We start from the raw sequence: 14,492 nt of genomic DNA on the forward strand, positions 1-14,492 counted from the left end.
ACAATACAGTCATTTTAACTGGTTTTGGGCAAAATAGGTATATACTAAGTTTCAGTCTTTCTAGTGTTAAGAAAGAAGCACATGGGAGAAAGATCGAGTCGAAAAAGAAAAGAAAAAAAAACCGACGACAAGGTTAGATTGACAAATGGCCCGTTTACTCCGTGACCGAGTCTCTCTCTCTCTCTTTCATCGCGTAATTTCTCTAGCGTGGCCGGTGCACGTGAGTACCGGTGCACGCATTGCGTGGATGCAGTTTCACTGGTCTCGCCATATCTCAGCCAGTGAAACGCATGCACGGAGAAAACGGTGCGAGGCAAAAACGAGCCTTCGGGTTCTCGGAGACTTCGACGTGCACCTTACAGGGGGGAAGGCAAAAAACTGAGAGTAGACACCGCTTCGGAAAACCGTAAACCGCGATATTTAACTCCCTGCCCGTTAGCAATTTCTACGAGCGTAATCGATACGGTAATCGTTTCCGGGGCTTCGAAAAACTGCTCGATCGACGCGATAAGTATAGGTAATTCTAATAAAGACGTACTAGACACATATTAACCCTTAACAACCATAATACTTTTTTACAAATAAGTATACCATTGGGTCACAATTTTCAAATAGAAAGCGTAGCAAAATGTGTTAATCTAATTCTACGATTAACGCTCCATTGACATCGTATTCTCAGCTGGTGCAATGTACAAAATAATACTTTGAGCAGGATTGAAGTATTTGATTTCATGTCAGATTATTCAAATAATAGGTTTCACTTGAGACGAATCACATCGAAAATATGAAATATGTATTTCGTCAGCTACATATCAAGTATTCGAACATTGGAAGCTTGAGAACCGTGCGACCGAGAAGGAAGAAAATAGGAAAAGAGCCCCGAGGAATTGTAGATTCGCGGGTAACAGCGTAGAGCGCACGCCTCTTACCGATATTATCTCTGTATTATGCGCCACTCTTAACTCCATTACCGTCGATCTAGCGTTCATTATAACACGAAACTAAATCTCTCTCCCCTGTACCCTGGCGCTCGATCATTATCCAGCCGCGCCGTGACAGAAACGCGAACACAATCCCCGGCATTCTATATGCAAAACCGTGCGAAAATCGTGGAAAAAGGCCGTGGAAACTGAACCGAATCCGGCGACCACTTTTACCTACCATTTTTTGCACGCGAAATTCGAAATACATATACGTGTACTTTCTAATTCGTTCCACACATCCAGGGAATTCCATCCGAGAAAACGTAAGACTAGGCTAATTGAAACGCATTCCGACGCGATATTTGGTAATAATTAAGACATTCCAGGGGCATCACATAAATCCCCGTCCCTAGTGTGAAATCATTTTAAGGCAATTCAATCGTATTAGCTTGGCGCATATGAAACGTCGTTTTGTTTTGTAAAGTCAGACGTTTTCCGTTAAAACTCTACTATTTTTCCCCTGATTATCTGCTTAAGGATGTATTGGCTATACAGTCAATCCCAAAAGTTTATGCACTTTAGAAACGCATTTTTTAAAAAGAAATCAGACGTCGGAAGAACATTGCTAATAATAAACAACAAAAAAAATTTTTCGATTTTTCCGAGATTTTTCCAAGGGGTACCCCTTCAGATTTCGCGAAATTTTCGTTTTTTGCCAATAACTCCCAAACCGTTGGTTCTACGGGAAAATTGCATAGGACCTTTCTTGTAGAGGACGACGAGATCTACAATTTCTATATAAAAGTTTTGCGCTTGCGTCAATAGTTTACGAGTAATTTGCGAGAAACTGTTTTTTGGTTTTTCGTCAATAAATCGTAAACTATTAACGCTAGCGAAAAACTTTTACACAGAAATTGTAGATCTCATCGTCCTCTACAAGAAAGGTCCTATGCAATTTTCCCGTAGAACCAACGGTTTAGGAGTAATTAAGGAAAAATGAAATTTTTTTCCAAAAGTTCGCCGTTTCGACGCTGGGATGGTCGGATTTTGTCAACATCAATAAAATGCCAAATAATCATACGTAACTCGTTAAATATCGTAGTTAGAAGGAAAACAACTTTTATTTGAAGCATTTTTCGCAATTTTGAAAAAAATAATTTTCGTCAGCGTCAATACTTAATTGGATATTTCCTTCTATATTTTTTAGCACGTAGCTATTTATTATTAGCATTATTCTTCCGACGTCTGATTTCTTTTTAATTATACGAAATGCGTTTTTCTAAGGTACATAAACTTTAGGGATTGACTGTATACAAGCATCAAATACATCCTTAAATGATGTTCCACAAGAATTCTATCTACTGCGTTCGAAAAAAACGACGAACCACTTGTTCGCGTTTCAACGAGACGTAAATTGATTCGCGGCCATGAAAACATAAAGAGACAGGTCTTCGATCTTAATTCGAGGCTCGATTTTCGCATTATCTTTGGCGCGGCCTCGATCCGTGCGATCAGTGAAAGCATCGAGGATAAACTCCGATCGAAAGCGGATACCAACACGGGTGCCACGCGGTGATTCGCCAAGGTGACTGCGAATCGGTGTTTGTCAATGGAGTACCCGTTCGAATAAAAAGAGAAATCGTACTGATAACGATCTCTATTAATTATATCTTATTGCGTTTCTAATCCGGATTTCATAAACATGAAGGAAATTAAAATATTTTTAGGATTGGGCGATGTCGAGCGAAAGATCGTGTGCTACTACACGAATTGGTCGATCTACCGACCAGGAACGGCTAAATTTTCGCCGCAGAACATCAATCCGTATCTATGCACCCACTTGATCTACGCGTTCGGTGGGTTCACCAAGGACAACGCTTTGAAACCGTTCGACAAGTATTTTGATATTGAGAAAGGTAGGAAAACGAAAGAAAAACGTCGGTAGACCGCCGATAGAAAATATGTATATGTGTGCTCGATCCTTTTATAAATACACGAAACGGTTTCAACGAGCGACTTTCAAAGGTGGATACGCCAAGTTCACGGGACTAAAGACGTACAACAAGAACTTGAAAACGTTGCTGGCGATCGGTGGGTGGAACGAGGGTTCTAGCAGGTTCTCACCGATGGTCGCCGACGCCGCGAGAAGACGAGAATTCGTCAAGAACTCGATCAAGTTTCTTCGAAAGAATCATTTCGATGGCCTCGACCTCGACTGGGAGTATCCCGCCTTCCGGGACGGAGGAAAACCGCGCGACAAGGACAACTACGCTAGCTTAGTGCAGGTACGGCACCACGTCCTCGACGAACTCTGACTCGTTTAATTTCACGATTAGACGAGACTTTCAAGGGCTAGAGAACCTGCTGATATTGATCAGTAAACTGCGATATTAAACTGCAATATTCGCAATCTACTAAACAGGTCAAATGGACCCGAAGTCCTCAAACAAATTGTTTTAATTTCTATTTTTGGTAATTACGAAGGAACTGCGAGAGGAGTTCGAGAGAGAAGCCTCGAAAACAGGAAGACCGAGGCTCCTGCTGACGTTGGCGATGCCAGCAGGTATCGAGTACATCGACAAAGGCTACGACGTTCCCAGGTTGAACGAGTATCTCGATTTTATTAATCTCCTCTCGTACGACTATCACTCGTCTTACGAGCCAGCCGTAAATCACCACTCGCCCCTCTATCCGTTGGAGGAGGACAACGAATACAACTACGACTCCGAATTAACGATCGTAAGATACAATACAGAAAACGAATTTCAAGTTGTTGTACTTGCTAATCTGAGACTGCATTATTCATTTCAGGATTACACTATCAATTATCTGTTGAAGAAGGGTGCTTCTCCAGAGAAGATCGTGTTAGGCATACCGACTTACGGACGATCTTACACGCTCTTTAATCCGGACGCTACCGATTTAGGATCGCCAGCTGATGGTCCAGGAGTCGAGGGTGATGCCACACGCGAGAAAGGATATCTCGCCTATTACGAGGTTTCCATTTGTTACTATCTAACTTTATCATCTATTATTACGATCTATTAATAATATTAAATGATATTTGGCTAGATCTGCGAGAGTTTGACGCAGTCGAATGATTGGGAAGTAGTGCAGCCGAACTCGAAAGCGATGGGCCCCTACGCGTTCAAGGGAGACCAGTGGGTGGGCTACGACGACGAGGATATCGTTAAGTTGAAAGCAAAATACGCGAATGAGAAGAATCTTGGAGGGATTATGTTCTGGACGATTGACAACGACGATTTCCGAGGCAAATGCCACGATCGTCCGTACCCCCTGATCGAAGCTGCCAAGGAAGCTCTACTAGCGGACAGCGCGTAAGATCATCTAATAAAATTCTATTTTCTACTGAAAATCATTTGATCTCGGTTTTATACCTTCGTATAAAATATGAAAACTACATTACTTCAACTTTTTCTTAACATTACTTAAACTAGGAATGCGAAAACGAGCTCTGAGGAGTCTCGCAAGAAACCGCGAATTAAGAGCAACGCGATAGGAAGGAAGGTGATCGGCGGCCGTTCCACGACGGTGGCACCAGCTCCTAAACGAATTACTACTGCGAAACCAAAGTTTCGAAATTCGTTTTCGAGGCCGAGATCGAGCGTCGAGGACGAGGAGGAGGAGGAACAGAGAGTCGACAGACGATCGTACGATCAGGAGGAGGCTGATACCCAAGGTGGGAACGCAGTTCGAGTCACCGATAAGAGCGAAAGATCAGGTACCAAACCGAAAACCCGGATCGGTTCTAATCGGAATCGGAGGAAACAAATTCGCCGAAAGGAAGAGGATAAAAATGAATCCAATGAAGAATCGTTGAGCAATAAATTGACTACTCCGGAACCTCCCACGACACCTGATCCTGGGACAGGTGAGTTAATCTCGAGGAAAATTCTTTATCTCTGCCTTGTTCTGAACTATTTCATCGATTGCGATTCACACTCTGACACAGATTTCAAGTGCGAGGATGAAGGATTCTTTCCCCACCCACGGGACTGCAAGAAGTATTTCTGGTGTTTGGACAGCGGTCCCGGAGGTCTAGGCGTGGTGGCACATCAATTCACGTGCCCTTCCGGTAAATCGACATTAGAATTAGATTAGAAACCTCTTTCCTATTTGTATCTCTAAACGTATTCTCGTTACCCTTTACAGGCTTGGTGTTCAACAAGGGCGCAGATTCGTGCGATTACCCACGCAACGTGATCTGTCCTAAATCTAAACCATCATCGTCAAGCTCGACGACCAGAGCTCCTATAACAGCCGCCACGAGTCGTACAACGTTCCTCTACAGTACCACTCGTCAACCGACCACCGAGAAGCCGGAAGAGGAAGAGGAGTACGAGTACGAGGACGATGACGAAGAGCTCGAGGAAGAGGAGAAGGAAGAACCAAAGCCAACCACCACTCCGAAACCGCTCCTCTATAAAACTATCACAAGGAACAAACCTACGACTACGACGACCACCACCACGACCACGGAGGTACCTTCGACGTCTCGAAGAAGCGATCCGGAAAGGGTGGTTCACATCGAGGACGAGGAGGACCCCGAAGTGATCAAGGAATTGATTCAATTAATCAAGAAAGCGGGCGGTATCGAGCAATTAGAGAAACAGCTGCTGTTTCAAAGTAAAAGTTCGGTTGACGCGACGAATTCAAACAACGAGAACGCGACCCCGGCTACGATCAGTCGTACTCTTTATGAACGCGTTTTAAGTCGACAGGCTGGGAAGGTAACGGACAACAAGCAAGCGTCTACGAATAGGAATGGGCCTGGTGGTGCGCAATTCGAAGGCTTGGATGATGTTCCCGAAGTGAAGAGCCTTCGCCGCTCGCAGAAACCGCAATACGTTACCATAGAGAGGCCTAAGTACGATATTTCTTTCTGTAACTCCTGGCAAAATGTTTTTATAAATCTACAAAGTCCTTTAAAAGTAGAAATAGAATAATTTATTGTTACTCGATATTTAAATTTTGTATACTTGGATTATCTGTGAAACTGATTTTACTTTCACTTATTTTTGTTAAATTAGACCCTCCACGGAGGAACCGTCGATCAGAGATGAGGAAGAAGAGGAAGATGAGATCGAAGAAGATAACGCGGACGTTGCTTCTTCGGAAGAACGGACTGTCAGCAATCCTTTCTTAACTAGTTCGACGCAGAGGGCGACGCCTAATTATATTAACATCAGACGCGCACGTCCCACGACATCAAAGTAAGTAAAGGATTCCTACTTTCTTCGTTACAAAACATATGTATATAGCTATAACGATTTCTACAGAGATGATAACAACCTGGAGGAGAAGAATAAAAACGCGGAGGAGGAGACGGCTGTTCCACGTCGTGCACCTTTCAAGTAAGAGTATTTGTATTAATATTTGCATTGCCTCTTTATTTGCAAAATTATTCATTACAGGACAACCGAAACGAATTCGGAGGATACAAAGAATCAGGAATCTCGTCCACCGGCGAACGAAGATAATTCGCAAACGACTAAATCCAGGTTCACATTTTTACATAAATTACCTATTTTCGTTGTATCTTTGTTTGGAAATACTGATTTATCAATAACATTATCTAAATTTTCTAGATACGTTAACATTCAACGATTTAGGAGTACGACTCCACAGGCAGTAGACACGGTCTCAGAAACCTCATCTTCTGAACCGATCACGGAATCGACCAGCGAACCGCCTAAAGTCGATCAGACCACGAGTACCACCCAGTCCTCCGTTTCATCGTCTGTCTCGACGCCTAATGATATCCCCGTCGACTCGGAAACGGAAAGACCGGTCTCGAGCACCGTGAAACTCGTCGAGGACACGGCAACGGAGATCCTCTTAACGACGCTATCGACGCCTGGCACCGCGGCCGTCGCCCAACCGAGGCCTTTCAGTTTTAACAGAAGAAGGCCCACCCAGACCGAGACCACGACCGAGGCCTCGAGCAACGAGCAGACGAGGTCCAAGGTGAGTATATCGTCGCGAAACAACACGCGCTCGTCCTTCTCGGGGGGACGAGGTCGGTTAAGGCCAAGGCAGGGGAACGAGAACGAGAACGAGAACGAGCGAACCACGACGAGTTCTTCTCGAGCCGAGGAAACGCCTCGTGGTCGTGGGAGGTCGAGGAGCAGAGGAGTCAGCAGGTACACGCCTAGTGGCAGAGTCGAAAGCGAGGACACCTTCGAAACCTCTGTTAGAACTCGAGCCACCACCGAAGTGAGCACGGAAACTCCCAGGAGAAGGTATCGACGACCGAGCTCCAAAGCCGAGTCCACCACAGCGAGCGAACTTCGGGACAGTCCCATCGTCAGGATCGCTCCGAGTTCGAGGCGATCGTCCTCGAGAAGTTCGATCAAGAACGAGGAACTAGAGCCTGAGAAGATCACGAAGATAAAGGTGTTCGATAAGCCGGCGAACAGGGATGCGTACTCGAGGTACAGGTATACGAGAAAGAAGAATAACTTGGAGGGCGACGATCTTCGTAAAGAAACTGGATCGCCCGATAAGGAAGCAGTGATCCAAGTTACGCCCAGTTACTCTTCCGTGAGCGTCTCAACTACTTTGGACAGAGCCGCGAGCGTAGGACCGATCACGGATTCTGTGGACGAGGTCGACACAGGTTTGACTACAGAGGCGGAATATGCTACGACTGATTTGAATGTTGAGACAAACACCGTTGACTCCTTCGTACGCGCTACCAACTCGGTCAACGAAGAACCCGTGACGACAAGGTTCAGTGAGAATCAAGTGCAAGAGATCGAACAGATGACGACGACCGTCAGCGACATTGATCCGAATATAATTAAAATAGTATTCCCTACAAACGGTACCGCGAACGTAAACGTTTTTCCAAAGAGAAGGAAAGTTCTTCTAAGAAGAAGGCCCGTTACACCGAGCACGAGTGCGACGCAAGAAAATGAGAACGCGAACAGGCTCGTTTCTCGCAGGAGGAAAGTGATCAAACGCCTCCGTCCCGTGCAAAAAGCAGAAGAGGAGGAAGCTCTGATGAATCCGACGACCGGTGCGACTAGTGCATCGTCCGAGGAAACTCTTGACTCTACTGTGGGAACGACAGAAACGATGGAGAGTTCAACCATCGTGAACGAAGAGGAGGATATCGTCACTGTGGCATCGACTATGATCGACCACGTGACGGCTGGGACCGACGAATCCTCCACGAGAATAAAGGATTCGGAACTGGATAGCGTCACGGAGTCGACGATACCGTATACAAGCGAAATATTGCCAACTATCGTTTCGCAGAACGAGAACGATCAATTGGAAGTTTCACCGACTATTATTTCAGAGGCGAACAATCGGCTAGATTCGAGTACCGTTTTACAATTGACTACACCTTTGATTCCGTCGAACTTCCGAAGATTGGAAACCAACAATCGGTCGTATTATCTAGACACGAGATACGTGAGAAAAAAATTTGTTCGCAGGCGTCCGGTCGCTTCGTTGGAAAACATAAGTGCATCGATAAGTGTCATCACGACACAAGGTCCGAGCGTAGCTCCAACGAATGGGAGATCTAACTTGGAAGCCGCGTCGAAACGCAGGAAGAGTTTATTCATTCGCCGGAGGCCGGTTTCGACGACCGCGAGCACGACGCGTTTGATCGAGGAGGAGCCGATCGAGAACAGATTCGAAAACGCGAGGGAATTTGGCTCAGAGGAGGAAACAGATTCCGAGGATCGATCTCTCAATCCAAGCGGAAGCGAATCGGAGGAATTTTGGAATCGATACACGACAATGCCTAACGAGAGGAGCTCACTGGACGACGAGATTCAAGTTTCTGCGAGGGAGGAAGTTCGCCGATCGACGGCTTCGTACGACGAGTCGCCGGAATTCAATGCTCGTTACGGATTTTCAACATATCCTCTGGACTCGTCACCGGAAGAGTCCGAGGGGACGACCGTCGACTCGTACCAGAATTTCCGTCGACCGAAAACCCGTTACAATTATCCAAAATACCAAGAGCTAACGAGAAACGCTGGAGAGGACGAATTGTTGTTCGATGCCGCACAGTCGCCGACTTCTGATTCCTCGAAACGTTCGAGATCGCGACTGTACGCGAGCTTGAACAGACGACCCGTTTCCAGCACGGAATCGGTCACGGAGACTCTGATCCCTGCGAGAAAGTTCGACTACGTAGCCGACGCACACAGAAGACAGCAAACTTTAAGGACGACGCATAGGAATCGAAACGAGGACTCGACGAACCCGGTAGATGTTAGGAACTTGGTCGACGCGGACTTGGCGACGACTCCGCGACCATCTGTAACGAGGCTCGTCACGTCGGTCGAGGAATCGGCTACCACGGAGCGGCAGAAGATTCTGATCAAGACGAAATATTCCTCGTTAACGTCGACCACGAAAATAATTCCTGTGCTGCGAGCAGGAATTACCACGGAATCGATGGTAATCGGTACACCGAAGAGGTCCGCGGATCCTAGCTTGGACGATTCGGTGAACGAGATCGGTTCACCTGGCCAAGTGGTCGAGAGGTCCACCCTGCCGATCGAAAGTGAATTCCTTCATCAATCATCACGGTTCACCACGGAATCTCACGAGTCGTCCACGATCGAGATCGAGTCTGTGTTCAGCAACTTGATCGGCAACAGAGATTCTACTAAATAAGCGAAGCGATTCGCACAATCGACAATGTACATAGATTTATTCATCGCATCCCCCAATCAAGAACGAAGCAATTTCGCAAACATACCAGTCGCGTTACATACTTAACGCGTTATTAAAATTGTCTAATCGAATCTTGGACCAACCAACTCTTTGGACGAGATCGGGTATCGAAAAGAAAAGGACATCGAAATACATAATAGAATCGGAAGATCAGTACCGGAGGATCGTCCGCTTTCTTTACCTTCTCTCTCCCTCTCTTCTCCTTCGAGACGGAAAAAGAGGAAACAAGACAAGAGTGAGAGAGAACGAAGAGAAAGGTTTTCATAGGATCGTCATTAAGCACGCAACCCTCTTCTGATTTTCAGGTCGCCAGCTTGCCCGAAGTTAATAAACTACCGACCCTCAAGGATCTGATTGGTTATCGAAACCATGATTACGATGAAAATCAAACGCCCGTGTTCTTCAATTTGCTTCCTCTTCAGGATGAGAACCACCACGATGGGGAACGTTCCTCGCGTGAAAAAGTCGCGAACGCCTACGAGGACGCGAGCGAAAAAAATAAACGTTTGGATTTATCTGTAGACGATATAAATAGTTATTACGTCGAGGACAACGTCGCCGACGACGAAGAATCGATTAATAAAAAGAGGATCGATCGGGAAGATCCATTAACGACTACATTAATAATAAAACCGACTACCATGCGTGGTATTCCTTTGGCCGATCTGTTGCATAGCACCGCAAAAGTTCCTCGTGGTTTTTACGTCACGCGAGACGAGAACGAAACGTTCGAAGCCAGGATAACAGACACCACGCCGATGGTAACCGATGAACCAACTACAGAGATTGAACTAAAGTTTAACACCAAGCCCTCAGACTCCACTGTTCCCACGACCGAATTCACGACTAAAGAAATCCTAACTGACGACGATACTACTCTCTCTATTGCACGTACTGATTCCATCGCGAGTTCTACGGCCGAACAATCGTTGCTCGTAAATCCAAAACCCGAGAATGTGACGGAAAATGCAACGAGTTCGGAAACTGTACCAAATGCAGTTAATTCTACGAAAAATACAGAGTTAAAAACAATCGCGACGATCGTTCCTTCCGACGATAGAATTACGGAAAGAACGGTGAATAAGTATAATAATCGTCGTGGACAAAATATAGGATTCGGCTATGAGTTCGGTCGCAAATCTCAAGGGCGTCAATATACGCGACCGGTCAGCGAAGAGAGTTACATAAGAACAACTGAAAAAACACAATACGCTCGGCGTCGCTTCTCTACTCGCAGAGGGCAACAAAGGAGAAGACCACCCGTTACCACTACGCTTGTTTATGAAACGACTGTCGGCTCGTTTTACCACGACGGAGATAACGAAACCGAAGTAACGGGAAAGGTGGACCAGGACTTGGAGCAAACCACTGTCCTCGCGAACGAAACGAATAATTTTATTGGCACTACGGATGATCGAGAAAGCTCGAATGATGAGGGAAGAGGGAGAGAGATCAAATTCACGGATCATAACGAAACGAAAAATTCTGTTGGGCGTTCGCCTGATCGAGAAAACTTAAACGGAAATGAGAAGGACTTTGTGCCAAAGGCAAATCGGACGGAAAACATAGCTGGTTCTGAAGAACATCTTCAGACTGAGGAGAATGTAAGACCCGAGGTCAGTTTAAACTTTAAAAGAAGCATGAACAATCTTCTCGCAACGCGTAACGCTAACTAAAAGACTGCTACTCTTCTTGTAATATATCTGATTAAACAAAAGTGAGATGTGCACACAACGAGAATGGGACGATCTGTTAATTTACTGTTCGAACGCGAAAAAAGACGAAGCTGTTCTCTCTAACAAAAAATACCAAAGACATCGAAATAGGCTCCCTTCCATTCATGCTTAACACAAGAGCCTTCTACGACGACAATAATTAATATGAAACAAAACGAAGAATAATGTCTCGAAAAGGATCATTCATGTACGGAAGGAAACTCATCGATAATCTTTTCTGGCATCGTGCGTTCTTATCCTTATCTACGGCTGGCTCATCTATTCTTAAATCGATTAACACTATTTTTCCTTCTACGTGTGAGGCGCGTGTCGCACGTTTTTTAAAGAGCCTACGCTACGCTTATACTATTCCATCTTACAATACATTTTAACCCTTTGTGCTCTACACACTTCTACAGATACACTGGGTCTCACAACTTTAAACGATTCATACCTGTCCAATAAAACGTAGAACAGTCCAAAGGGTTAATGCTTAGTTGCGTTTAACAAGAGAATGAAGTTCAACTGTTATGTCGCCCTTATAACCCACCCAATTATTCTTGTCTTTCTTTTTCTTCGTATCGTCTCAGTGCTTACGAGCTCGAACAATTATTTGAAACAAAGTAACGGACGCGTGTCGATCGACATAAGTTTCAGATTCAAATAACACGGGATAAATTAATTTTTCGATATACAGATTGTAGGAATATAAGGCGACACCTGTGGAAGTGTATGTTCCTATTTTAAAAGGAATTCGCGGTAGAAATTCGACGCCATTTTTTCAATTCAAACAAAAAATCTCCGTTTTAATAAATATGCTCGATCGATGCGATAATGCGATACTTTGACTCAATCATACATATATTAGAAGATATAGATCGATATAGAACATGAAAATACTATTTAGTAGTGTTACGAATATCAATCTTGATCTCTAACGTCCGCTTGTACAAATTGGCCGTTGTCGAACCGGCAATCATAGTCTTTAATCGGAGAATTGTACTCACCGTTTCGGTGACCCGACTGGAAAATACAATTTGCGTGTGCTCCATGAACAGGTGAATTCCTCGAAGAATACAGTAACGTCTCGTACACCAGGAAGTTCGCCGACGACCAGATTGAGGAAACCCACGATTGTCGGCGGCTTGACGCCATACAGCAAACGTTCGAATACACTCGCGAATCAACGAAAAATTCGTCCGACCGACGGAAACTTGACTCTCGTTAACAAGACACTCGGTAAGTGACACGACACGATACGTAAAACCTGTATAAGATTTAGAAAAGAACTTACGTCGCACCGCACGCATACGCATGCGACGAAACACCAGACGCAATTGCCGGTACTCCTTTCGCCGTCTTGACTTCCAACATGGCGGCTGCGCGAACCAGTTGCGCATGAGAGACGCGGGAGACGCTTCGCGAACGAAACGAAGAATTTCGAACGATCGTCGAAGCGAACTATAGAAATATATTTTCATGCTGTTTTAGATGCCGCGGGTAATAAAACAGAGGCGCAGAAACCTGTGAAAGATATCGATCAAAGTAGCAGGGCGCAAGAGATCGCGGTGACTCTGGCAGATCCACCGTCTCTGCAATCGTCGGCCACCGGTACACTCAACTTGTTAAACGCTTCATCATCAAACTTCTTAATCTATCTAAACTAAAGATCAGTTCATAGATCAACTGGGATATAATTTCTCATCGCATCGCAATTCTCTACTTATATTCTCTCACACTTATTTCCGATGTATCGCCCGACGTGCGACCGAAAAAGTTTTAATCCGTCTACTTCTCGAATCGAAACTTTCGAGGAGTTCACCAAAGACTAATCACACGTCACCTCCCTCGAGGAGGTATCTCATTGTTGGGGATCTACTGGAAGCTAACTGTTCAGTAAACTTCATCATCGTTCACCCACTCTCTGTTCTGCTAATTCTTTTTTTTATCTCTACTATTCATGTAATTACAACCACGTTCTTCATCTGTCTCTACGAGAAACGATCTGTTCGTACTAATGCAATCATAACGCCTTACCTTTCTCGTCTGCATCTCTACGTCTGCAGACCCGTTTCCTCACGAGGTCAAAATCATGCCTTCTGGATGCATCTTTTATGTTCTACTGCTGGTGCTAATGGGATTCCTCTAGTCTCTTTCGCGAAAGGTCCAATTACTAATAGAGTTACACGATCAGGTCGACCGCCGTTTAGGAACGCCCTGAGACGCAAAATAAGCACTACGGTCGCACCTAGAGTGGCCGCGACGACGAACAGGAGTACCATCAGATTCACTCCGGCTTCCGGGGATCGTCATAAGCCAAAGACGAGGGACAGATCTATAGAAAACGCGACGACGAGACCTAGACGGCCACCGGTTCTCGATTACGATTATTACGAGGACGAGGAGGAGCCGGTCGTCGGGAAATCTACGTACAACGGGAAACTCTTCCTCACGAGTACAGGGACGATTAAGTGCCTCGATCAGGGCAACTTCCCGCATCCGTACTCGTGCAAAAAGTTTATCACTTGCGCCAGAATGGTGAACGGACTGGTGATCGGAGCCGAGTACACTTGTCCCGACACGTTGTCCTTCGATCCGGTCGGTGGTATTTGCAATTGGTCCGCTGGACTAGGTTGCAAGGAGTAAAAAACCTTCCCAGACAAAGCGAACGAATCGAATTTCGACCCGAACTCGAAACTACACGACCAATCTGAATTTTTCAAAACGCATGTAGCCATAATCAACGAAGCACGGTGATATTATCGTTAAACGTTCATACGTGTAAATATTTTAGTTACTGTATATAAATAGGCTTAGCTTTTACTTTATCGCGTAGCATACCGACGAAATAATTTAAGCGTTAGTAACGTGTTACGTCGAGAAGCGCACTTAATCGATCGCATATCACTTTCTAAGGTACGTCACTCTCTGAGGGGGTTGTTCAAACTCAAGAGATCGAAATAGTTTTACAGTTTTTATGTATAATACATTTTGTATTTGGAATAAAAGCATCAATTTTTAACCACACTGTTAGAAATTTTTATTTAAATATCCTTTGTTATATCGCCCACTTGATACGACGCATACTGGGATACGTTCGAAACAACAACCCAATCCTGTCGCTTCTTTT

At 45.0% G+C, this 14,492-nt stretch overlaps 1 protein-coding gene across 1 annotated transcript in view; it reads left to right on the forward strand.

Annotated features, from left to right (window-relative positions):
- LOC108623524 (mucin-5AC) overlaps positions 1-14,389 on the forward strand; it is a 21,336-nt gene extending 6,947 nt beyond the window's left edge. Inside the window, exons 3-18 of the mRNA XM_026812373.1 lie at positions 2,651-2,839; positions 2,949-3,208; positions 3,408-3,662; positions 3,735-3,920; positions 3,996-4,261; positions 4,382-4,815; positions 4,897-5,019; positions 5,097-5,811; positions 5,975-6,157; positions 6,224-6,298; positions 6,359-6,445; positions 6,533-6,911; positions 9,953-11,263; positions 12,421-12,601; positions 12,854-12,973; positions 13,557-14,389. Of these exons, the coding sequence (XP_026668174.1) occupies positions 2,651-2,839; positions 2,949-3,208; positions 3,408-3,662; positions 3,735-3,920; positions 3,996-4,261; positions 4,382-4,815; positions 4,897-5,019; positions 5,097-5,811; positions 5,975-6,157; positions 6,224-6,298; positions 6,359-6,445; positions 6,533-6,911; positions 9,953-11,263; positions 12,421-12,601; positions 12,854-12,973; positions 13,557-14,008 (5,216 nt within the window). The 3' untranslated portion in view covers positions 14,009-14,389. The remainder of the gene's footprint in view (positions 1-2,650; positions 2,840-2,948; positions 3,209-3,407; positions 3,663-3,734; positions 3,921-3,995; positions 4,262-4,381; positions 4,816-4,896; positions 5,020-5,096; positions 5,812-5,974; positions 6,158-6,223; positions 6,299-6,358; positions 6,446-6,532; positions 6,912-9,952; positions 11,264-12,420; positions 12,602-12,853; positions 12,974-13,556) is intronic.
- The last annotated feature ends 103 nt before the right edge of the window (positions 14,390-14,492 follow it).

Source organism: Ceratina calcarata, unplaced genomic scaffold, assembly GCF_001652005.2.
Source record: "Ceratina calcarata isolate Rehan_Ccalc_2016 unplaced genomic scaffold, ASM165200v1 scaffold272.2, whole genome shotgun sequence".
Taxonomy (NCBI): Eukaryota; Metazoa; Arthropoda; class Insecta; order Hymenoptera; family Apidae; genus Ceratina; species Ceratina calcarata.